This window comes from Ursus americanus, chromosome 1, assembly GCF_024610735.1.
Source record: "Ursus americanus isolate L20-20 chromosome 1, mUrsAme1.1.p, whole genome shotgun sequence".
In the NCBI taxonomy this organism is placed as follows: Eukaryota; Metazoa; Chordata; class Mammalia; order Carnivora; family Ursidae; genus Ursus; species Ursus americanus.
In genome coordinates, this window is record NC_142127.1 from 55,744,042 (window position 1) to 55,770,058 (window position 26,017).

The 26,017-nt window shown below is 39.0% G+C and overlaps 1 protein-coding gene across 6 annotated transcripts in view; it reads right to left on the minus strand.

The window, feature by feature from the left end:
* CCDC141 (coiled-coil domain containing 141) overlaps positions 1–26,017 on the minus strand; it is a 202,173-nt gene that overhangs the window by 26,522 nt on the left and 149,634 nt on the right. For all 6 annotated transcript variants that reach the window (XM_087861825.1, XM_087861829.1, XM_087861823.1 and 3 more), the window contains 8 exons: positions 21,089–21,268; positions 16,110–16,289; positions 15,405–15,530; positions 13,446–13,634; positions 12,174–12,353; positions 10,253–10,402; positions 1,705–1,845; positions 519–713 (listed from right to left, as the gene is read on the minus strand). In XM_087861825.1, the coding sequence (XP_087717951.1) occupies positions 519–713; positions 1,705–1,845; positions 10,253–10,402; positions 12,174–12,353; positions 13,446–13,634; positions 15,405–15,530; positions 16,110–16,289; positions 21,089–21,268 (1,341 nt within the window). The remainder of the gene's footprint in view (positions 1–518; positions 714–1,704; positions 1,846–10,252; positions 10,403–12,173; positions 12,354–13,445; positions 13,635–15,404; positions 15,531–16,109; positions 16,290–21,088; positions 21,269–26,017) is intronic.

A 26,017-nucleotide genomic window follows, 5' to 3' on the forward strand; every position in this document is an offset into this window, starting at 1 on the left:
TGTGCAACTAGTAACTTTAACTTGTCAAATTTCATATAGTTTATGCATACTCTACCATTTATCCTCTTGACAAAAACAAAAATAACCCCAATAACAATTTTTGTACCTGAAATATCCCAGTATCACATTTCTTTCTAAACATTTTCAAATTCTGTGAAATAAATATGTAATTTTGAATATTTTAAACAGATATCCAGCAATGAGCGTAATTCCATGATGGTTAAACATCTTGAGTTGATGGAGTTAAGGAGAAATGAGAAACTCTCACATGTTGCTGGTAAGAGTAAATTAGTAAAATCTTTCCGAAGAACAACTGGACGATGCAATCGACCTTGTAACACTCATCCCCTTTGGTCCAGCAATTCTACTTTAAGAAATTATCCTAAGGCAATAATCATGAAAAGGAGGATGATGCATAGATTTAATGACAAAATTAACTGCAGTAGCATTGTATTAAAGTGGCGGAGCAATGTTTCAAAACATTATGTATGGACAGCATTACAACAAGAAGAGGATACCTCTTCTATCATCTCCTGGAGATGTTCGGTCAGGTCCAAATTCATCTTGTAATCCGTCACAACTTTGTCAAACTCATCCACATGTTTTTGTAAATCCTTCATGGTTTCCAAAAGACCATTAACTTTGTTATTTGGATAATTTAAGTAAGAATCGGAAGTTTTATTCTCAACTTTTTCCATTTTCTTTTTCAAAGCCTGTACAAAAAAGAAACAGTTTTAAAAATAAGATTCAATTTTTATTTCTGAAGCTAGCTAGTGATTACATATTGAGAGAAAAACTTGGGGAAATTTTTGCAGTTTCTCCATGTTAATATATTAAAATCATAATGATCACAAGTGTATTTTGGAAAGAATGGGTTTTCTTCCACATAGTTTATTGATCCATCATTAAAATCATATAGAAAATTCCCTATAGGGGCACCTGGGTGGCTCAGCCATTAACTGTCTGCCTTCGGCTCAGGGTGTGATCCCAGGTCCTGGGATTGAGCCCCTCATCGGGCTCCCTGCCCCGCTGGGAGCCTGCTTCTTCCTCTCCCACTCCCCCTGCTTGTGTTCCCTCTCTTGCTGACTCTCTCTCTCTCTCTGTCAAATAAATAAATAAAATCTTTAAAAAAAAGAAGAAGAAGAAGAAAAGAAAATTCACTATATACCAGGTCCTATTCCAGATTTTGAGAATGATATTATGATTTCAAAAAAGACAATGATCATAAAATAAAATATTTTCTTGTCTTCAGGAAGCTCACTGTCTCCTGGGAAAGATATTCAAATAATCTAACTGGTTCATGTGGTAATTGAGATAGTGTAAGGGGTTCTGAGAGCAGTGGAGGAAGTTCCTGACATAGGCATGTGCAAGGAAAGGAAAAGGGGTGTATAAAAGGTGTGTACATGCATGTGCGTGTGTGTGTGTGTGTGTGTTGTGGGGAAGAATGGAAGCAAGAGGCTGGGTAGGTTTGGTAGAATCCATTCTAGAGCTGCCTCAAGAGATAAACTAACTTATACATTTTACATGAGGAACTTAACAGTTACAAAGGCGGAAAACTACCTTCTGAATCCCAATACTGCAAAAAAGCCCAAGGGTTAGACATCTAGAATTGAAATGCAAGCTGATTTTGTAATAATTGTAGTGGTGCATGCACGCGCATACACACAGACACACACAGATACACCACCTGCACTTTCTCTTTACCTGTATTTTTTCGGCATGTACATCAACTTGTTGAATTTGATATTTAAGGGCCTTCAGATTCCGAGCTTTTTCATTTTTCTTCGTGTAATTAAACTTCAAATTATTGAATTTCTTTTTGATATCTTTGAATGACTCTTTGAGCTGCAGTTCAATAAAAAGAAAGAGGTTATTTCCTTAAAAGGAAGACACTAATATTGACTTGTAATAAATGAAAAAATCTTAACACTTCAAAATATTTATAATCAAAATGTATTCAGTGATTTTTCAATAGGAAACAAGTTTGCTAAGCAAACACATAATAGGAATTTAAACGTATCCCAAAAATATAAATCGTTCTTTATACTTTTTGACATGTAATTTTTTTTAGAGAGGGTGGGGGAGGAGAAGAGGGAGAGGGAGAGGGAGAGAGAGAATCCTAAGCAGACTCCATGCCCAGTGCACAGCCCCATGCAGGGCTTGATCTCAGGACCCTGAGATCATGACCTGTGCCAAAATCAGAGTCAGATGCTTAAGCGACTGAGCTACCCAGGTGCCCCTTGATTTGTAATTTATGATTAGATTTGTAAGTATAGACCATCCTTTGACTTCCAAACAAGACAGTTTTTAACATGTCATAGATTATCAACAACTCTAATTTTCTTATTTGTAGTTATCTGACATTACGTTTCCCATTCATTCTGTTCTCTGTGTGCTAGCATTTGCCCCAGATCCTTCTGCCTCCCGAGGCTCTCTTACAGTATTAGGCATGAATCTATTAGGCTCCAATGAGCTGTACCTGTTGCAGAGATCAATGAAGGGTTGACATTCAGACCACCGAGGACATTAGTGGGATAGAAGAGGAGACAGACCTACTATGAGATTTAGTAGGAAAAATACTTTACTTGCCCAAATCCAGCTAAAAAATTATTTTTTATGAGCAGTTTCCAGAAGAGATTTCCTTCTTAGATACAGGCCACTAACTTCAGATGTCCTTCCAAACCAGAAAGTAAAGTGACAGTGTCACCACTGATGGCAGTGCTAACTTGTGTATAAACAGAGCATATGGCAATGAACCGAAAGTAGGGCGTGCATTATGACAGCCTTAAGAACACACAGTTCAACTTTACCAGTGAACCAAAGCTCTAAGCAGTCCAGTTCCATTAAACACACCACTTTCTGTGCCCTTTTCCATATTCAAGAAAGATAAACATATTGACAGGCAACTCTCTATATTATCAGCAAAGAGAAGTACAGAGAAAACAAACCTTCTCAGACTATGTGGAAGCATTTAACAGCAAAAAATGAACAATGTCATGGTTGATAAATTTGAGCTATGATAAGAAAAGTCAGAAACACACTAAAATTCTTTTCAATGACAGCAAATAAATTATTTGGAAGGAAATAAAGGCCGTATACATGCTAGATTTTAGACTTGTAATACATAAAAAACGTATCTGCCCTAAAAAAATTTGCTTCTTCAAAATGCTGATTTCAAATTCTGCATATTGTAATAACAGAACCTTGACCGTATCTTTAACATTTTTTGGAGACAATTATCTATAAAGGCCCTAGCAGACTTGCATACATGGAAAGTATTATGTTGATGCAATTTTTGCCTCTGACACACCTATACTTAATCAGTGTTGTTTATTGTATATGGTAAATGAAATTGTTGAATACTAGTTTTAAGCTACCAATTAAGCCAACCACAGAGACCATATTAAACATTTAAATTGATAAATCAGTAACATTCTAGAGAGGTGGAAAGAACTATAGTTTCAACATTTGAAAACCTTTTCTCCATTAGAACTCACACAAATATTTGAGATCATATTCATTTGGTATACTTATGAAATAACCAACTAATATTTAAATTCTTTGACATTCAGTGTTTTACTATGCACATGTTTGATTTTAGTAGGAAAAGACAAATGGGATTGAGATATAAAGGGACTACATCCTGAGTTACTCACATAAAACTGTGGCAGGAACTCTTCCCCCAGTGTCATCATCTGCAACTATAGGTGCAATTTACTACCACATCTGAGGGAGGCCCCAGTAGAGGGTTGTTGTTAATGGGTACAGAATTTCTGTTTGGGATGATGAAAAAGTTCTGGAAACGGATAATGGTAATGGTAGTAGACAATGTGAATGTACTTAATGTCGTTTACCTGTACCCTTAAAATGGTTAAGGTGGTAAATTTTATGTTATGTGCATTTTACCACCATTAAAAATATAATTTTTATTTTTAATAAAAATAAACAGAATAAAAGAAAAGGGAAAATATATGTCCTGTCATTAATATGTATCCATTGGAAAATACAATTTTATATTCTTTTTTCTCTTACTGGAACAGGATATACATTACAAACTTCAGTCTAGAGAAAGGAAGAGGGGCTCTGTCATCGATCTGACAATCACTGGGTTACATCTGCTTGTTGCAACGGGAAAGATCAACTTCTATTTGAAAACTATGTGATGAACGGAGAAAGGCTGAGCCCGAACACTGTAATTCTAAACCATGAAATTTTAAATCTACTTTGGATCAAAAAATTTAAGACCGTTAAATGAGCACAATTTTATTTCTGTGGCTTCAGAATGTATGCACTTCCACTGAAGATGATTTATAAGAGCAAAGAGTGTTCGTGGTGCTGTGGGTATATGAAATGGAATCAGCTTCTTTCTGACACATGAGCACCTTTCACAAAGCTGCTGGCACTTTTCTCTCTCGGTCCCACTGGGAATGCATTTTAAATCTTGTGCCTTCCCCAGCTTGAATTGAGGACTATTGCAGATACAAGTGGAAGGCAGCATGAATGAACTACCTTTAGCAACTAGACTTTCAGGAAAACCCGACCATGCCTGCACTGTTTACCTGCACATTCCAACATGAAAACTTCACTTCCCATCTAGTCCCCATACAACTTGTCATCATAGTTTTAAAGGAACTGAGTGCCATGGTTGCTTGGCTATGGGATCATTGTTCCTGCAGCTGTTTCTAACTTTAGTTAGCTTGTCAACAACAGGGAATGGTGGAGATGGCAAGACAAGTGCTCAACCAGAGCACGTGAACAGAAAAAACCCCCACAGCGGGGGCAGGATAGTTCACCCTACTCAAAAAATTTAAATGTTGTTATAATCCATATTACCAAAATTTCTAAAAGTCTTTAAAAAACCAGGAGGATTTTTTTTTTTTCTAATGAATAATGTGATTTCCCGGTCTTTCCACTTGTTCGGCTCCTCCAGATTTGTTATGGAGTCAGCAGACTAAGTTAATAGAGCTGTACTTAGGAATAAAATGAAGACTTTAAAATGGTAGTTCTTCTGAAACTAGCAGAACGCACATCTTCACCATATTTCCCAGGGAGCAGTAAGCTTCTCTCAGGGTTAGGAATGCACAAAGCTTCTCTGAGAAGAAGCAGAAGCAAGAAGAGGCTGAGGACTACAAGGCAGGGTTGCTATTCTTAGTCTTGACTAAGTCGGTTGAGGCTGCTTTGGCATAAGAATGTTACACACTGTGAGTCTGGTGCTGGCAAGGCCAACTGATGTGAGGGACATGGGACATTTTAAAACTAAGGAAACACACTGAAAACAAAAGCCTTTCCGGGCCCCAGGGTGGATCACTCAGTTAAGTGTCTGACTCTTGATCTCAGCTTGGTCTTGATCTCAGGGTCCTGAGTTCAAGCCCCACATTGGGCTCCATACCCGGCGTGGAGCCTACTAGAAAATGAATAAATAAATGACAGATAAAGTGTTCATTGGAACTATGGCACAGGTTTGGCCAGATGCAAAAATACAAAACAAATAGTCCATTTCTCTTCGTGTCTACTTCACGAGCTTCATTTCTTGCTCATCCTTTTGCTCACTCCAGAAATAAGTTTTCTGATGCTCATTTTCCGTAACAGAATGCTTCACAGTTATCACCTCCCAGGGATGCTTGCATTTGAAATGAAAGGATCCAAAGATTCACAATTCAACCTGAATTATTTGCTACGATTATTATGGCTAGAATATTAAGCCTAAATCCTGGAGAGACTCCGGGACAAGGCTCCCTTGGCCTCCTTTCACTTGGCAACTGTGCGGCTGTCCTCCTGTGCTCAAGGCCAGCGCTGTGACAGCAGAAGTGGGACAGCCTGCAGAGAGAAGACGGTGGCTCCGTTTGACAATGTGTCTCAGCAATGGCTCTTGTCTCCACCCTGCAAGTTCTGTGTGTTCATATTATGTTTGCTTTATTTTCTGGACATGATAACTATGATTTTAAACTTCAGCTCTCTATCTTCTTCAGGAAAAGAGTCACTCTGCAGATATGAAACACCAAAATTGTAACACATTTTACCTGCCTATGGGATGGACATTTTCAGAACAAATACATCTTTTCTATTCTCTTATGTATACCCTCTGAATGGACCCATGGTGTGGCCTGGTCGTGACTGGCTGTGACTTGAAGTCCCATGGGCTTTAATTCACTCTGGGCTCCACGTTCCTTGAGGGCTTTTACATGTTTATGGTCCAGTATGCAGTAGCCACATTGGCAGTATGTGTTGAATGATGATAGTTTAGTCTTTTTTCTTAAAATGACGAGTTAGGGTTATTGATCTGGAAAATAATAATCCCCCGTACCATAGCACAGTGCAGCCTACCATGTGCACTCTTTATCTGCCTCTTATCCTGCCAGCGGGGCACTCCCCACGATCATTGTGTCAACAGCAAAGTGCTATACGTCAGGAAGTTCGATTTCATTAGTCAGATATGTATCTATTTCCCTTTTCTAATTTGCTGTTTCTCATCTGCCTTGTATCCCTGGAACTCAGATGACCGACTTATCCAAATTGACAAAAAAATTTGTGTAACTGGAACATGAGACTCTGACATATGGAATAGGCCTATATATACACCAAGTCCTTTTCTGCTTCCTTCCTGATGGGTAGGATGTTGCTACAGTGTAAAAATTTCAGGCTGAAGTAATATAATTATATGAAAGCTTCTGTTTGCAAAACTTATTTTGAGAGAATGGATACCAACCCAGTTCTGTCATTGCTGTTTTTTTTTTTCAGCAAAGTAATTGTGACCCATAATGAGACTCCAGTTACAAATTTCCATTAGCATTATGTTAATGTAAAAGTAATTTTTTTGGTCAGGTTGCAGATAGAAAACATGCTTAATATTAGCTTATTACGTTTCTAAATGAAGACATGTAAGAGAATAAGTAATGATGTTCTGTCACGTTTTACCACAGAGAATGTCTGTAATGCTTTGTGTATTAACAGCTTATTTATGCTGCCAGGCAAGAAAATATACAGTGAAATTCAACACTCATGCATACAAATGTATCTTTGTGTGAAATGAGTGGACAACAACAACAACAACTCCACGAAATCTGGCAGTCTGAAGGCTGTGAAGGTAGACATGGAGAAAATGAGATTTTACCATTTCCTATGTTTTATGTAGTATATGAAGTGAGAAAATAATAATATTTCACCCAAAGATAATCAAGGCACAGAACCATGGTTCTTTGTCTTTAAAGAATATCACATCACATAAAAAAAGAATCGCATTTAAAACATCTCACTTTATTTTGCCTTGAGGTACCGAGCCCTCTGCCAGGGGCCTTTAGTGCAGTCATAACCGTGTAATTTGGTTAGGGCATCATCAAAAAGTAATTTGGGTTGAAATGACCAGATGAACTGTGCTGCTGTATCAGAGCATCCAAACAGCTTGTCAGGGCTATGCCAGGGAGCGCAGAGAAAGGGTACGTGGTGCATCAGACCATGTCGTGGTTGAATGGGCTAAAGCAGTGAGTGACTGGGGACTCTGAGTTTAGCAAGTGACAACGTGTTGGTGCCCAATTAAGCCTGAAGACCAATAGATGAGCTTTTGGCCCAAAGCTGACTCCTCAACACACCATGAATGGTAGCTCTGCAGTCCTGGAACACACCGCTCAAATGCAAATCGTACACACCTCAGGTTTCTCTTCCTAAAAAGGAAGATGTATTGAAGTCGGTATCTTCCCAAATCTATTTCCACCCAGAGTCTGTGGACTTCCAAGAAGCACTTGGAAGCACATTGGAGGCAAAGCAATGTGTTTCCAAATCAACTTAAAAAATAAAATGAATTGGGGAGCCTGGGTGGCTCAGTCGGTTAAGCGTCTGCCTTTGGCTCAGGTCATGATCCCGGGGTCCTGGGATCCAGTTCCGCTTCAGGCTCCCTGCTCAAGGGGGGAGCCTGCTTCTCCCCCTCCCCCCTGCTCATGCTCTCTCTCTCTTCTCTATCAAATAAATAAATAAAATCTTTAAAAAAAAAGCAATGTTTGCTCTAGTTCCCTGGTGGGGTGTCTGACTTCAATGTTTTTATATACAAAAAGGTAGTGTAACATATTGCTTTTAATTTTTTATAATGTTTTAAGTGCCTATGCCAAATATTAATAATGATAAAAATGTCTAGGTGTATAAATATTATCACCACTTGGAATCTACCTGCACTCTGATATTCACAAAACAAACTAGAGTGTATGTATATTTATTTTACTAAATTGGGCTAAAAATATTCCTTCTGATTATCTTCCCATCAGGCTTGGAAAGTCCACGGTGTGGATGCTACACTGACATGCCTACTATATTTCTACAGGAAAGAAAGGAGGAAAGGACCAAAGATTTTCAAAGATCTTTTAAATGTGAAATTGTAAGTTACATCAAAGATTAGTTGGATATGAAGTAGAAACAAATGGGAAGACTAGTTCTCTTAATGTTTCAGATCATGTTAAAGTGATATCTGATTCCTAAATCAAACCCACAAGTATCTGCTTGCTCATTATGGTACAGACAATCCTGGGGTGTCCCGACTGTGACTACAAGGGACATCTGTCATCCCAGCTAGCTGGCTCCCAGCAGAGGCTCATCACGAGGCAGCCTGTAAATAGAACCACTGTGGGAAGGGCTCGGACAGGGAGACCCAGCTCCATAAACGCCAGAGCGCTTCAGGAAGATGGAGACTGAGCTACAGGGAGCTGGGAGCAACCCAGCTCCACCTCCATCGTGGTTTCTGTTAGTATAGAGTTGTGCATCCCTGCAGGGAGAGAGATGTTTGTGGCAAAACAAAAGTTTACCAAGGAAGAAGGAAGAAGAGGAGGAAGGGGAAGGTTAGGGAGGGGAAGAAGGAGGAGGAGGAAGGGAAGAAAGAAGATAACTTTGGGGAAAGACAGGAAAAACATTGTTTGCAAGCCTGCAATTCTAAATGTTATAGCCTTGGGGAGAATAATGTTTTCTTTAATATTGTTTTCTTTAACAAGACCCGAATGAAGTGCTGTTAGCTGAAACTGGAAGAGGCCATAGAGGGTAGGCGACTCTCCGGGTTTAACCCCGAATGAATCTCTAGTCCAGAATGACTCCCTGGAACATGGAGTCTGGGCAGCCACTCTACATACGGTCCTGCGGCACGTTGCTAAAAGGAAAGTCGTCCTTGATGTTCCTGTTTCTCTCCTGGGATCCACGTGGCCTCTCCAGCTCTCTGCCCCTCTCAATTTCCTTCCAGCCCTGCTCCCTTCCTGCACCTGCCCATGGTCTATAAAAGTGTGCCCTGCAGGAAGGAGAACTTCAGAGCTAGACCACCATTCAAGTTTAGTTACTCATACTTTAGTCCGTGAGCTATGTTGTCTGATATTTAACACTTGCTGGGCCCAGATTGTGTAAATTGGGCATAAACAGAACATTCGAGAAGGTTTACCACTTCCTTTTCCTCCACCCGCTTTTCTAATGGACTTATGACTGATGGACTCAGAAACATTTTGCTCTCAATGGAGCCAAGTCTGGAATTACAGTACTCTGTATCCTGCTGTTAATTCTCTGTCAAAATCAGGATCTGTGTTTTGCTATCCTGAGCTATGTTTTCTCCCCAGAATAAGTTTATTTAAATGGAAAGTTGAACTAGGGGAGGGTTATCGTGGCTCACTGCATGACTGGGGGGTGGGGTTTGGGTAGAATTGAGGGAGAGGAGGTGGAATTATGTGTTCGTGAGTCGGTGCATGGATGGAGAGGATGACTTTCATCTGTTATTCCTTTTTCTCTAGAAGTTGTTCTGCCAGTAAGCCACTCCATTTGAGTAAATATGAAACCAGCCACTTGACTTTGGTGATAATCCTTTGTAGCCTCTGAGGCAAAGAGCCTGCTCCCCTGGCCCTTGGCACCCCCTTCACTATGAGTCAATGGTACTTAAATAGAATCTCAGCAGGTCGGAGCTGGCTTCATGGGGACGGCATCACACTTTCTGTCCTGATGGGCCATATCCACTCCAGCAAGCAATTGCTGTACAGGCTTGAGGGGGGGGGGGGCGGGAAGAAAGCAAACAAAAAACCATGATAGTGTATTCTAGGTTTCTCTGTGCACTGACAACATACTGACTTGGGTGCTTGAAATTCACTCAAAATTTCAGAGCCCTGAGACCTTGCTTGGTGGATGAAAGGGCATGGTGGAATGAAAGGTCTCCTGATTTTGTGTGCACACGTCCAGACACGAGACGCGGGCTTTAGGTTCAGAACAGCTTTTGACAATGTTGGTTCTCACCCTGCCACCCCACCTCGTTTATATTGTCCCGTGTGGTGCAGTACTCCAAGCTGCGGGTCAGGGTCCGTTCATACTCCTGGGCTTTGGCGCGCCAGTTCACACAGTCCCCCTCAAGGATGTCCAGCTGCTGCTGCAGGTTCTTTGCAGAAACGTTAGAGCAGTTCTGAAAATGGAAGAGAAGAGGAAGTGACAAAGGGAGTGGGCAAAACAGCAATGAGACGAATGTGCTATTTACCTGCACTGTGAAACTCATAAAGGACACTAAAAAATAGGTTCCTGGCTTACTTTATCTTAAGCATATTTGAATGCAATGATTTCAGAAAGAAGCCAGACACCAACATGTTGGGGAAGGCAAACCGTCGTATTTCCAGTCTTGAAATTTCAGTTTCGAAGATTTGCTCATCACACCCAACTCTTCAGAGACACCGTTTATTATAAGGTATAATTTTTACTTCAAAAGGCATAAAATATGCATTGGAAACATTCAGCTTCTGCACTATAATTTTCCTGTCAACTTGAACTTAACCTCAGGTTCATTATGCAAGTGCACCAATCTCTGCTCAGCACAGAGGGCTGCTGAGGCCAAGGCCAGATGAGGGTTGGAGAACAATTTATAATATTATTTGTGCAAAGTGAGACATCTTATTTTTTTCTTTCTTTTTAAAATAAATTTATTAATAAAATAGAACTCTTTAAAAAGAAAACTCCTTCTTGGTAAAAACCAATTCTATAAACAGGGACAGATATTTTGTATTTCTATGTCTTTCAGTTAAAAAATTGAAAAAGAAAAAAAAAACCTTTAGGTTCATTGCATTCCATATCATTTAATGGAGATCTTAAATGAACTTTAAAGTAAAATTGGCCGTTATGATTTTATTAATGTTATACATATTGGAAAGAATAAACATAATCTTTTCTTCCCTCAAATTAGGAATTTGGAGAAGGATTTTTTTTTTTAATCAGAGTCCCATGTATTATTTATAAAAACTTGATCTGGAAATATTTTCTTCTTTTTTAGGCTCCTTTGTTAAGGTCGGTCCAGTGGCATAAAGCAGATTCAGTGACAAGTGTCCAAGCCTTTGGTGAGGCCAGGAGGCTCCTCCATTATGGGATTTTATGGATAAAGCAGCTTTTCTTGGCCTCAGATCCATCCTTGTTTTATAAAAATGAGTGTCCTGGGCTAGATTATCTCTAGGATACCTTCCAGATCCAAAATGCTAAAGCAGCATTGGTCCAATCAAAATGAAATCTGAGCCACATGAATAACTAAAAATTTTCCTGTAGTTATATTAAAAAGCAAAAAAGAAACAGGTGCAATTAATTTTCATAATAATTTGTTCAACCAAATATCATTATTTTAACATAAATGTAAAAAATATTAATACAATTTTTATACTAAGTCTTTGAAATCTAGTGTGTATTTCACACTTACAAGCACTTCTTAATTGTTGCTAAACTTCTATCAGAAATACTTGATCTGTATTCATATTTCATAGTTTAGAGTTTAAAATGTAGATTCACATATCCAAGCTGTTCCCAATGTACTTAAAAGTTTTCCCATAATTACACTGTCAGTTTTAAAATTTAAATTAATTAAAAATAAATAAAATTAAAAGTTTAGTTTTTTAGTTGCATTAGGCACATTTCAAATGCGAAAAACGGACTGCCATATTAGACAACACAGTTCTACAATTCTGTTTTTTAATTAGCAAGAGAATAGATAAGTATTAAACAAGACTTTTATAAACAGATTTTTCTCTTTAAAAGTTTTTTCTTTCGTTATAGGTGGTAGATACTCACCACAAATAACTATCCTAATGGTTTAATGTATTTTTAAATTTAACATATACTAGGCAATCTGCCTGGTTTCTCTGATATTATCCCCAACTCTCAGCTTTAATTAGGTTCGAGCGATGGTGTTCTAAGTTGCTTACAGGCCGCTGCACCGACGAGATGATGTCCACTCCCAGGGAAAGGGCCAGCTGATGGAGATGATCAATATGTGCCTGCTTTTCCTGAGAGCGACTGAGGTGAGCCTGGGCTTCGTGGGCATCATCCAGATCCTTCGGCTGCGCTAAAAACTCCATTTCCCTTGATTTGTTGAGATGACCCAGCTGGAATTTAGGACATTAACAATCAACATGGATTTCCTATTTTTATGAAGACAGATCTTCTTAAAAGCCTACCTGCTATAACCAATTTCACTACCTGGTCAAAATGCTGCCAAGCCCATCTCTAATTATTAGTGTCATAAACAAACAAACAAAAATGTTACAGTGCTTCAAATTGATAGGGTAAAATGGAGGCATTAACATTGTCAGCTCTGTTAAAGAATATTAAAGAAGAAAATACTCTTTTTGGTCAGAGCCTAAAACCTTTGCAAGATCGAGGTTTGTGATCTGAGTAAATTCAGAGGCTATTTTAAAGGGATATCGATATATCTCCATTTTCTGTTAATAGAGGCTAATAACTTTGAAGCTCTACTGAGCACTCCAAAATGTCAGGTAGTTGAGATACAAAAAAAAAAAAAAAAAAAAAAAAAAGAATTTTTTTCTTCCCTCAAATAGCTTACACTTGAGTTGGGGGGAAAAGTACTTAAGACTCAAGATGCTAGGGGGCGCCTGGCTGGCTCAGTCAGTTAAGCATCTGCCTTGGGCTCAGTCATGATCCCAGAGTCCTGCTCCCATGGGGCTCCCTGCTCAGCGGGGAGTCGGTTTCTCCCTCTGCCCCTGCTCATGATCTCTCTCTCTCTCTCTCTCTCATGCTCACTCTTTCTCTCAAATAAATAAATAAAATCTTTTAAAAAGAAAGAATCAAGAAGCTAAGATTGACAAATGTGTGAAATAAACAATGAAAGTTCTGGGAATTTAGAAGAAAGACAAATCATTCTAAGTGACATAGGTTTCTTGGAAGCAGGCGCAGGGTTTAAATGGTAGAGGGGAGAGAAAAGGACCTGTCAGGTAATGGTGCCTAAGAGTCCAATCTTGGAGTTAGGAATGTGTGCACTATCTTTGAGGGACAAAGAAGAGCTCAGTTTGGCTGGATCATAAGGAAGGATAGAGATGTAGTGAGAAAAAAGTTAAAGGCCAGATTGTGGAAGGCTTCTAATACCAGAATAAACAGTTTGGCCTTTATTACACAATAATTTATTTTTAATTTCATAGTTTAAAACTGAGGGTCTTCCAGGTATCTGTGACACGTCTTACCTTTTCCTTGACTTGGTGAAATTGGACCACCTTGTACAGGATATCTTCGTAATCTCGGATTCTCACTTTCTGTGTTTGATGGAGATGAATAAGCTCCTTCACTTGTTGAGACTTCTCTTTCACAGGAGCTCCTTTGCTATTTAACTCTTCTGATTCTCTTATAATGTACTGAACTTCATCATTCAGTTGCTAAAAAAGTTAAAAGCATTAAAAGATATCCAGCTTTTAGGGAGCTTTTTACTTTATAACTGACTATAGGAAGATCTAAGTCATGAATCCTTCTCTCACTTAACAATTACTTATTGTCAGCCTCACCCCATCCCTGCAAATCCAAGCTTTCTGCTCTCTGATGCTAAGGATACATTATTCTACCCCCATCTTCTCAGAAATTAAAAAAGTATATATCAGCAAAGCAAAACACATGTTTCAAAGCTAGCTGGTAAAATACAAAGTCCCCTATTTCTGTGGCACACCAAATACTCTAGTTATCTGTTAAGTGAGTGTATTTGAGGTATTTTGTGAACCCATGACTATCTCTGATATTTAATACAGACTAGAATCAGGCGGTATGGTAAAAACACCAAGAGAAGGCAAGTCTAAAAATATATTGGGGGAATTACTTGTCCTCTATGATAACAGAGTGATCAGAATGAACTACCAGCTGAGCAACGTGGTAGGTATGCTACTGTAAAAACGGTCATCCCAGAATCCACAAATAGCCATCACATGTAGGGAGGGATAAAACAGCTTCCTTTTTACCCAGCACTGCTCAGATATCCCTTATAGGAATCCAGATTCTGGGACAGAACTTGCAAAGTGTGGACACCTCAAAAAGGAAGCCACTAAATATCAGGGATGGATCTTCTGTCAAGGGGAAAAGTAATGGAAATGATTTAGGCTAAGGAAATAATTTGCAGAAGAATAGCAGAAAGGTTTTCAAGTTGAAATCAAGCATGGGGGCATCAAATATATGCACATCACAGTGACAGAACTGACAAAGCTTGGGAATGGCCCCTGACTTAGAGGGATTTACACACTCACGCATGTGCAGGGGCACGTGCACACGTATAGACATGAAAGGCAAATAGGCATATAACACAGAGTGTATCAAAGTACCTAACACGTAGGCTAGTTGAATTTTCTAAGCATTTACAGGAAATCATTCACCATGGGCTACAATGGTGTGTTTTTGTGTGGGGGGGTAGGGAGGGTTGGCTATCCACCATAACAGTTTTACTTTTAAAGAATCTAAAATAGATATTCCCTAAAGAAATCTTCAGTTTTCTGAAAAACAACACTGAGAAAGTGGTGAGCAACAGAAACGCAGAGAGCTTGACTTTGCAGCAAAGAACGAGAAGCCAGGCAGGAGAACAGCAGGAGGAGGTGGGGGGGACGGAATGCATTCACAGTCAGGGCCGGGAACATGACTCATGGGTTTATCTCTCATACGCTGAGGGCTCTCTGAGAGGGAGAACGGGAGAGCACAGCAAGATTCCTGGGAGGGTGGTGGGAACCTGGGGTGCCAGCGGGTGGGGACAGTGACATCACAGTTATAATTCTGGGGACAAAGGGTGGCAGGGCCTCTGTGTCAGAGCTTGTGAATCCTTGCTCTGAGATGTCTTAATCTAAAATGGGTCTATACCTCTTAGGGAATAATTAGAGTGAATATATGTGATAAATACATTAATAAGGAAATCATTTAATGCAAATTAAAATAATCTAAGATGAGAATATATTAAGGACATTTTGTAGCCTGAATGTGTATTATCAAATACAGAACAATGCAGAACAACAGTAGGAAAAATGTCTTTTTAAAGTGGAGTTTTAGACAAGCAATGTTTTTGTTTAAAAAAAAAAAAAGTAATTCACCCGTCTGTGAAAATTAATTAGGTAAACCTCGACTGAAGAGTTTTTGATTTTTTTTCCCATTCACCCAATTCCATCGGTGTGTTCCTTCACCTGGAGCTGAGGCTTCATTTCGTTCCATTTTTTCTGTAGACCTAAAATGGTCTGGAGGCTCCCCCCAAGGTCAAGGGCAGACACAGGCATAAGTGCTTCCTGAAGAAGGTTTAAGTTGTAAGTAGTCTGAAATAAACATTAGATCGTCATGTGTTTGTTGTCTTTGACACCAGCAAATACATAACGATCATTCCAGTGATGACTGGTATGTCGTCGAACTTTTCCATCCCCATGAAGACACTCACTACCTCAAGTGAGTTTGTGGCTCTAAACCACCAGTGATCAAAAGCGCAGGCCCTGGGTTTCCTTTATTTGTTTTTGGTTTTAGTGTGGTAAATATATATATAACAAAATTTACCACGTTAACTAATTGTTAACTGCAGTTTGGTGGCATTAGGACATTCACATTGGTGTGTATCCACCACCACCATCTAACTCTTTATCATCCCAAACAGAAACTCTGTACCCGTTTACCAGTAACTCCCATTCCCTCCTTCCCTCAGCCCCGCTAACCTCTATTCTGCTTTCCCTCTTTATGAACTTGACTCTCAGTACCTCGTGTAAGTAGGAGCATACGACATTCATCCTTTTGTGACTGGCTTCTTTCCCTTAGCATCATAGTTTAAAGTCTCTTCTATGTTGCAGCATACGTCAGAATTTCCTTTGTTTTTAAGACTTAATAATACCCACTGCATGTTTCCGTACCTTCCTAAGTTGTTCTTTGAACGCTCCCCACTGCTGTTTCACAGGCTTGCTCGCAATGGCGTTAAGTTGCCATGTCATCCGAAGGTGGCTGAGTTCTTCTCTTGCTGCCTTCTGGCTTTCCATAGTGTTCTCCATAAAGTGCAGTTCACTTTTTGCATTTAATATTTCATCCCTTTTAGCCTGTTAAATTAATAATCCATATAATGGTTTTTCTTTCCCAGGAGACACAATCTTTTGCACACACTATTTTAGGAGGCAAACACCTGATCGTAGCCAACGCAGAGCATGGTTCTGATATCAGGACATGTCTGGAATGCCTGTGCGAAGGCACAGTGGGGCTCTCAGAACCTATACTCTATGCTTGGATACCAGGTCCTGAGTTCTTCAACAGCCCAGTGGTGTTTGAGTCCCCACCCTCACACCCCTGGCCAGGGTCTGGTTACTTCCTACAGCTTAAGGAGTGATACAATGAGCATCAGGATCCAGAAATGTTGAAGTCAAGATTATTTTAGTGTATAAGTTTTGAAGTGTAGTCCACTATTTATTTTAACACACTCATTAGAATGTGTCGAAGTCTCAGTATCAGGAATATGAGGGGTCTGTTTTTCTCTTTAAACTAGCCCATTGTTTATACTACAATTATTTTAAATTTTCCTTGTGAACAGTGCTTGAAGTTACTCCCTTTTGTGAGAACTGAAATGTACGCCTATATATCTCTATATTTGTAACTCTATTATGCACCAGAATTGCAATATTTAAATTCAGAGCCCTCTTCCCAACTTCTATATGTTCTGGTTGACTGATTGGAAAGCTTTAAATAGTGCTTTTCAACAAGGGGAAATTCAATTGGAGGCAGAAGGATAAGAGAAGTAAACAGCAAGACCGTGTGTTTTCTTTTTTTTTATGTTTGCACATGAAAAATGTGATAGTTGAATATTTGGTTGACAAAACAATGGTTTTTACTTTGATGGCCAGCCTTTCTCAATAAATCCTTGAATTTCTAAGGAGCAAATAAGCCTGGATGTCCATAATTGCAATTACAGCTAGGTATCTAAAAGTCAAGGGATCTTTTAAATTGTAGTCAGAAGACAGTGTCATAAACATGTAACAATATTTTAAAAGACCATCTTATTTTTAAATTATTTTAAATGACATTAATATTTCATATTTATATTTTTGTATCAATTTAGACATAATAAAGTACAGATTAATTACAAAAGAATATAATTGCAGGTCCTAAGTGAGATTCCCCCCATGAATTTGGGGGTTCAGAAATAAAATGATATATGCTGTAATTATGGTTAACAAGATTCTAATATATCATAAAAAGTATTAGACAACTTCAGCAGAACCCATCCCAAATAATATTTTTTAATCTATGCTATAAAGTTAGGGTATCTTTCAACATATTATTAAGCAGCTATTAATCATAATATAACATATAATTTAAAGTAAACTTGGAAATTGCAGCATATCAGTGTCAAGCATAATCACCAGGATATGATTTGAGTGAGGTCTGGAAAAGGGAGAGCACAGTAGTATTTGTTGCTGTGTAGGCAGCAGGATTCGAGAAGAGTGATGATGTACTTGGCAGACTTAAATATTTTGACCACTCAGGAAGATTAAATAATTAGTCCAAGGTCTAGTTAGTAAACACAATACTTATTCTACTTCTGTGTCGGGTCATGGAAAAATGTTCCATAATCTTATCTAATAAGGTACCAAATTACCCATTTTCCATTTGAATTCAGGCACAATGAATGGTGTGTTTTGTTTTCTAGATACGTTGATAACAGGAAGGCAGTATCCTGGATAGCATCCTTGATATTCACAGCTATAAATTAGTCAATTGGCACGTACATCAAGATATCTGCCAGATTTCTCACCTAAATTAATTTGCCTGATCTTGATGATTTTTTTAGATGAACTGAAATTTTTTCAGTTTCAAGCTTGAAAAAATAAGCCACAGCAGCCCAATCAAGAGCAGAACACTCAGTGGAAAAGGCCAGCTGCCCTTCTTCCTTTTTAACAACGAAACTGGTTACCACATTTCAACAATAATGTTTGCTTAAAAGCCTAATGGTCCAAAAAATATGAAGAGAATTTAAAAAGCGTTTTACTTGCTTTACCAATAATTTCCTATTTCAGAATGTCACTGAACCAATAAAGTTAACTATTACGTGAATCTTAATTCTTATCAATAAAGAGGAATTTATTATATGAAAGCAGTAAGGACCTTGGGGTAAAGCATGTGTTTTACACATAATGTCTGAGACTTGATAGATGTGATTCGTGGGTCCTGCCAACACAGGACTACATGACTGGAAACCAAGAGAAAAGTAGACAACAGAAACAAATCCAGGCCCACATGTTGGAATTAGCCGACAAACATTTTCAAGTACCCATGATTAGTATGGTCAAGAAAGTACAGGAGAGAGGCAGAGAGGACAAGAGAGAGAATTTCACTGGCAATTGAAATCTAATAAAAAAGATCCACTGGACATTGCAGAACTGAAAAATAAATTTCTGAAATGACGTTAGTAATAAAAGGATGGACACAAAAATGTAGTTTGCAAATATTTGAATTCCCTTGTGAATACAAATTAGAGAAGTACACAATCATGAGATCAAAGACTGTAACAAAGTAAAAATGTAAAAGATGATAGATAGATAATACATGTTCTAAATGTTCCAAATGAAAAATAATTAGTTTCTACAGTAAAGCACCTGTATAATAACATAAGAACACGGGCAAATAGCTTAGCAAGTTGTCTCTGATGCTTAAGGATAGCATTAGATAAATTAGCACTATTTAATATTTACTTTGTTTCCATGTAGATTTAATAAGAATAATCTTCAAACAGCGAAGGTGGAGATAGAGTTAGATAAAGAGAAAATCGTAGCTCAAAGTGGATGAGATTAGTTATAGAACCTAACTCTTCCAAATGAATTCAGACTCCAGATTGAGACTCATCACATTTCAGAGTATTGGAAATTGCAGGTGTCAGTTCTCTTTGCAAACTGACAGAAAATTAGAGATGGGCCAGAAAGTTAGAGAAAGGAAAATGCCCTGATTTTCACAAGGGGGAAAAGGATGGGCTACATCATTTACAGATTGGTAAGCCTTACACTGAAAATCAGTGCAATAAGTTTATCGTGGCTCAAGTAGTTTGTGAGCACTTTGGAAAGAATTCTTTGATCACAAGGAGTCAACCTGATTTATGCCAAATTATACTTATGTAATTGATAGGATACTTGGTAGGCAGGCCTTCCTTGGAGCTGTCTCTCTCACCACAGACTTAGGAAAAAAGTTGTGAATTAGTGGTTGAAATGAAGTACTATTGGAAGTATCCATGATTGTTTAACAAACAGGTGAAGTGATGGCTTAATGGATTCAGAAGTCGACTTGCCCCTAGACACTTTTATTAAAAATTTACTTGCAGCCACAGAAGGCCTACTTATCAAAGGTATAGAATTAAATTCAGAAAAGATGGCTAATGCAGTAGATAGCAGGTTCAGAATTAGTTTAACAAGATGGAATCATGGGTGAAGACCAATAAAATGAAATTAAATAGGAATACATATAAAGGCCCACATTTGTATGTAGAGGATAAATGACTGAACAATGTAAGAAGGGAGAGAAGTAGCTCGGTAGGAATTGCAATGAAAACATTAGGGGAGTTTTATTTGATCACAAGCCTAATATGAACCAGCAAAGTGAAATTACTGCTAAAAATGCTAGCATAATGTTTCCTTAGTAAAGAATGATGTCCTTTGTTGTACTTTGTGTTGAAGTTGGACCTCACTTTTTGGTTACATTTTATGAATGATTTTGACAAACCACAGAAAGTTCTGGGAGGGAGAATTAGGATGGAAAGAGAAAAGACACTATCTCATAAGTGATAGGATTTCTCTGTGGTTAGCTACCGGAAAAACCCAGATTAGATACAGCAACTGTTTTCAGTGTTTGAAGGACTTTCATGTGTGAGAAGAATGAAATATTAACACTTTCTTCCCCTGTGTAGTTACAGAGGGTTAGAAACAGATATGAAGACAGATTTGGCTTAACATTAAAAAAAAAAAAAAAGGTTTTTAGTGGCTGGCATTTTGTAACAATGAAATGAGCAGTTTCATTAGGAAGATACTTGAGGTATTAAAGGAGAGGTGGATTAACCATTTTTTTAAAACTCTGTACAGAACTTTATATGGATCAGAGGTTGATATAAAGATTCTAGAGTATTTTACAGATACAACTCAACAACTAAAATTTAGAGTACATTTCTTTTTTTTTTTTTTAAGATTTTATTTATTTATTCGACAGAGATAGAGACAGCCAGCGAGAGAGGGAACACAAGCAGGGGGAGTGGGAGAGGAAGAAGCAGGCTTCCAGCAGAGGAGCCTGATGTGGGGCTCGATTCCATAACTCCAGAATCACGCCCTGAGCCGAAGACAGACGCTTAACCGCTGTGCCACCCAGGCGGCCCTAGAGTACATTTCTAAATATAATGGAGCTTCACCACGAAAAGATCTGCTATAGTAAGAAATTCTTCAAAATGATGATTCACCCTAGATGTTGTCTTTAACCCCTGGAAATTTTGTAAGGACCTTGTTGCGTGCTCTCAAAATAACACAGAACTTTCGGATGGACTTCTACTGAGGTTTCTATGTAATAATGGCAATGTTGTATTCGAATTATAGTCCCTCTTCTTAAGAGTTAAAATGGCCTTCATTAGAAAAGAATAGAAGGTCTAAGACCAAATAAGCATATAAGTGCTCAGCTTTAGCACTGTTCTAGGTTGAATAAAGCTAAAAAAATAAAAAATAATATAAAAAAAAATAATAAAAACCAAAACCAAAACCAAAAACAATTTTCTAACCAGCAAGGCTGATTAGCAGACAAATGGACTTATGAATTTATGGTTTTGACTTTGACAAGGAATCCTTGCAGAAGGTGTTAACACATTTCATGCCATTCTTACCATATTTATTAAATTAAGGAACTCAAGCCCTAGATCTTGAGTTAAAAAACTCCTCTTCAAAAATAGCTGCCATTGCTTCTCTGCGGTGTCAGATCGATGCCTGGCTTCAGCATCACCCTCTTCTTTCTGCAGGATTTCAGTTTGGTAAAACTCCTTTAGGTTCTGACACTGCTCCTGTACCTAAAACAAAAAGAAAAAAAGGAGAATGTAAATGAAAATTAAGAATACTTAAAAACGTTTTTAAAGAAAAATAGTAGATTCTAATAGAAGCCTATATAAAAATTGAACAGAAACTACATTTCAGAATTCTTTAAGTTATTATTGAACATTGTCAATTTACTGAAAAGACATGAAAATCTATTTAGGTTGTTGACAAATACGACTACCCCTCAGTAGCAAATTCAGCTGACAAGTTTGTTACCCATTAGCCCTAGGTACCATAGCCAAAACCGTAGTTATGTATTACATATGTGCATGTTCTGCAACTGGGGACAATTTGTGTCAAAGAGCAGTGTGATTCCCTTTAAAGCTGAGTTTTGTAATTCGGAAGGAAGATATACACACACGCACACACACAGACAGGAAATACAAATCAGAAAGAAAGAAATGCAGCCAGTGAAAAATTATTTGTAATTATTAATCACAATTTCCTTCTAATCAGTGATAAACCAGAATAAATACAATTACTAATTTTCTGTGCAGGTATTAATATTAAGATGCCTCCGTAAGCTTATCGTACTGAAGTACTTCACCTGCCTAAAATTATATTTTCTCATTTGCTAACCAATGTTAGCAGTACTCAATTATTTTAAATCACTCTCTTTGATCAGAGCTTATATAAAATCAAATGCACTTGTAGAACTATAGATTAACATGTAATTGGGTAATGTAGAAATAGTAGAAAAATTTTGACACAAGCTTTTATGCATTGTGAGTAATATTTAATGGCCAATAGAACAAGACTCAAAGAGCTCATAACTACCAAAGCAATCTAAACAGGGTGAGAAAGTTCAGGCAATGGTTAGTATTTTAAAGATGTTAACATCATTCATCACTTAAATGAACTTAATAGGTGGGCCTGAAAACGGTGCTCAGAAATAGAAGTTCTACCCTCATTTCCCATTTTCCATTTATTCATGCTTCTGTTTTGCTGATGCTTGTTTCCTCAGCCTAGAATGAGCTTTCCTTAATTTTCTGCTCCTACTGATCCTTCATGAACTACCGAAAATGCTACCTCCTCCATGGAGGCTCCTAAGATTCCCTGGGTTCCCAAAGATAGTTCTGGGAGAAAAAGAACTGTAAGCAAATTATCGTAACACAAAGATAAGTATACACACAATGTTATGGACCTGCTGAGGAGGGACCACCAATTCTACTTGGAGTAAATAGGGAAGAACTTCCCAAAGGAAGCGACTTTTGATCTGTGTCTTTCAGAATGGTCCAGGGTGAGAGGCAGTCGGAGGGGATCCCAGATGGAAGGGTTAACAAATGTGAAGGCACAAGTGTGAAAACATGGCTGATTCAGAGCACGATAAAAGATCTTAGTGTGCGTGAAGTTCAGGTTGCACGAGCTGAGTGGTTAAAGAAAGAAACTAGAGGGATCACCGTGCTGCGTAAAGCTGGCCAGCAGGTTTCAACTTGTTTTCGACCGTAACCAACATGATGTGACAGATTCTCATGAGTCTGAAACAACTGATAGCTGTCACAATGGTTGAGAATCAGCGTGACAACTACCATGTGTATGCTATAGGCTGGGATGTCAATTTGATGGGCTGTCGGGTATGTGCAACTCTCAAAACATAAATTTTAATTCATCCTCCTTTTCCAATGGCTCAAAAAAGCCCTGAATGGAAGAGAGAATGATGCCATTATAGGAATTCCCTTGAATCTGTACTAGTTTATGTTTTAAGGGAATTAATGATAAACTTTAATACTTCATCCGTTTTTGGTAAAAGTTATTTAAAATTTGAAAAAAAAGTTATTTATAATTTGTTTCACAAATTACATTTGTCATATTACCTGAATGTCAGGAGGTAACATGATCACATTTACTTTAGAATGACCATTTTTTGAAAGGAGTGAAGCAGAGAATTATAGGAAGAAGACCAGGCCGAAGACAACTTCTTTAAGCTGAACAAGAGCTGGTGAGGGCTTGAACTGAGGAAGTGATGGTTCAGGCAGAGGGAAAGGGGAATTCAGAAATCTTTTGGGTTGTCCCTATAGGTAAACAAGGGGTAGCATGACCTTTGATATAGGAAAAGACAAAAGGAAGGAGACTAGGGATTAAACTTCTGCTTTGACATTAACTAGCTGCTTGATCTTGGATACTAACTTCTCAGAGTCTCAGTTTCCCTGATTTGTAAAAGAGGGATAATAGTAGCTAAACATAGCAGTGTTACAAGGATTAAATAAATTCAGGAATGAGGGCACCTGGGTGGCTCAGTTGGTTATCTGCTTTTGGCTCAGGTCACGATCTCAGGGTCCTGGGATTGAGCCCACCTCTGCCTCTTCGCTCAGCGGGGAGTCTGCTTCTCACTCCCCGTCTGTGCCTCCCCACCACTTGCACTCTCTCTCTCTCTCACTTTCAAATAAGTGAATATAATCTTTAAATAAATAAATGAAATCAGAAATGAAAAGAGTGGGGCCTCATACAAAATAAGTGCTCACTGAGAGAGGTCTTAGAAAAGACTTTGAAACTTCTACATAGGACTTCTGAAAAATGATGGGGTCATTAATCCAGTGCCAAGATACAGAAGAAAAACATGTTTGGAAAATAGATAACTGGCAATGTTTTGTTGAGCTTTAGGAGCCTATAGGATATATAGGGAATTAGTATGATTGGAAGTTGAAAGCATTGGTCTGGGGCTTGGAAGTGCTGGGGCTGAGGAACCATTTTTGAGTTATTGGTGAATTAAAACCACAGTCAGGGGTGTGATTTTTGTACAGAAAGTGTATAGAATGCCCAAAAGAGAACACAGGTAAGAGCTCCATGACTCACCACATTTCAGAAACAGAAAACTAAATGAAGAAAAAGGAGAAGGAACAGATAAAGAAGTAGACGAGGTGATGCCACTTATGTGGATATCCAAATAAGGTAAATCTACAGAGACAGAAAGCATTTCCATGCTTGCCTGAGGCTGGAGGATGGAAGCCAGAATTGACTAAAAATATGCAGTAGGCCTCTATTTAGGGTGATAGAAATATACTAACACCGGAGTGCAGTGATGCCTGCACAACTCTATAAATATACTAAAAATCATCACACTCTATAATAGGTGAATTTTATCCTCTGTAAATTGTACTTCGACAAATCTGTCTTTTAAAAAGTCACGGGAGGTGAGAGTGAGTGAGTGAAATAAATGTGGCAGAGAGATTAACGGGGATGAAGACTGAAAATACAGCATCTCATTTGTCAACTAGCAAGTAGCTTATCAGAACACTTTTGATGGAGGGAAGAGGTGGCAAATGGCAGGACTAAAAAGAGAATACACTAGAGGCAGTGGGGTGAGGCTTGGGGAGGACAAGCAGGCAGAGGCGAGAAGTGTTATCTCCCTGTTCTGAGAATGCAGGTGCGAAGGGAAGGACAACTACAGAAGGGCAGTCTTGGTGAGGGCAGCACCACTGGCCATGGCTGTAGACCCATGAGAAGGAAGCAATGGAAAAGCAGATGTGAACAATTGGAGGATGGATCTAGCTGAAGCTCGCTTCTGAAGAGCGTAGGCGTGTGTAGGGAGGGACTGATGGCTGATTCATGTAGGACACAAATAGAGGCTTCACTTTATTGGCAACTGGGGGATGCCTCATGTCAATAGGTTTGGAAGTCGAAGGAAGTCAAGGTTTTTTGTGTCATATGTGTCAGTCACATACAAGGAAAGGGCATTGGCTGAGATTTAGGGATGGAAACTGGGGTAAGATGTTTGAGAATCACAACTGAATAGGTGCCAACAAGGGAGCACATGGGGACCCCAGCAGAGGCAGAGACCCATACATTGTAACGGTGCCAATCAGCACAGTTTTATGATTTTCTGTAGAAGCATCTGAAAGCTTGGAAATGGAAGCTGAGTAAACAGCATTGGGTTGGCCTGGTGTTGGGAATTGGCAGGGAGAGTCAGGGTGGACAGCAGGGACATGTTGGCATGGAGAGTGGGCTGGAAATGAATAAGTAGGAGCTGGTGAAGAAAAAAGGAAAGCCTGAGGGGGTCAGAGGGTGACGGACTGAGAGTACCACCAAGATGAGAAGGACAGGAGGCTCTACCAGGGAGGGAAACAGATTTAGTGAAAGCAGGGACAGTGGAAGGACATGAGGTCTTTCTGCAAAAGTGTTTCTTGCAGAGCTAAAGTTCCAGCCCTAGGGAGGCTCTTGGTCCCAAAGGCTAGAGTGGGCCATAGATGCTGAACTAGAAGCCAAGCAGGTGGATTTTTGGCAATGAAGACACAGAAAACAGGATTTCTTTGCACCTTGTCCACCATTTCAAGTTCTGAACAAAAGTGTACAACAGGATAATCCTGTCAATTGCAATACCTCTCCCAAATCATGAGGGGTTGCGGCTAAGAAAAACTAAATAAAAGTTTAGGTGACAAAAGGTGGAATAAAGACGTGGAACAGGAGGCAGTGGTCACCTGAGATTTGCAGGGACTGCTCGTGGCCTTCCTCCCGAGTGGTGAGAATTCAGAACATTACAGAATGAGAGCTGACAGAGGAGATGTGCTTAGGCAGGACACTGGTGGTAGGGGGGAAGGGTGACAGAGGGAAGGTGAGGGGGAGAAAATGGAATTTGAGCATGCTCCCTAACTTTGGTTGGCTTTACCCCAGTGTGGACCGCATGGGCTCCACCTCCCGCTAGGCCAGTGCCCGCCACTCTTAGAGCAGCAGAGTTCGCGTGCTCCTAAGTGGCACTCCCACCCTTTTCCATGACTGATGTCATCTCC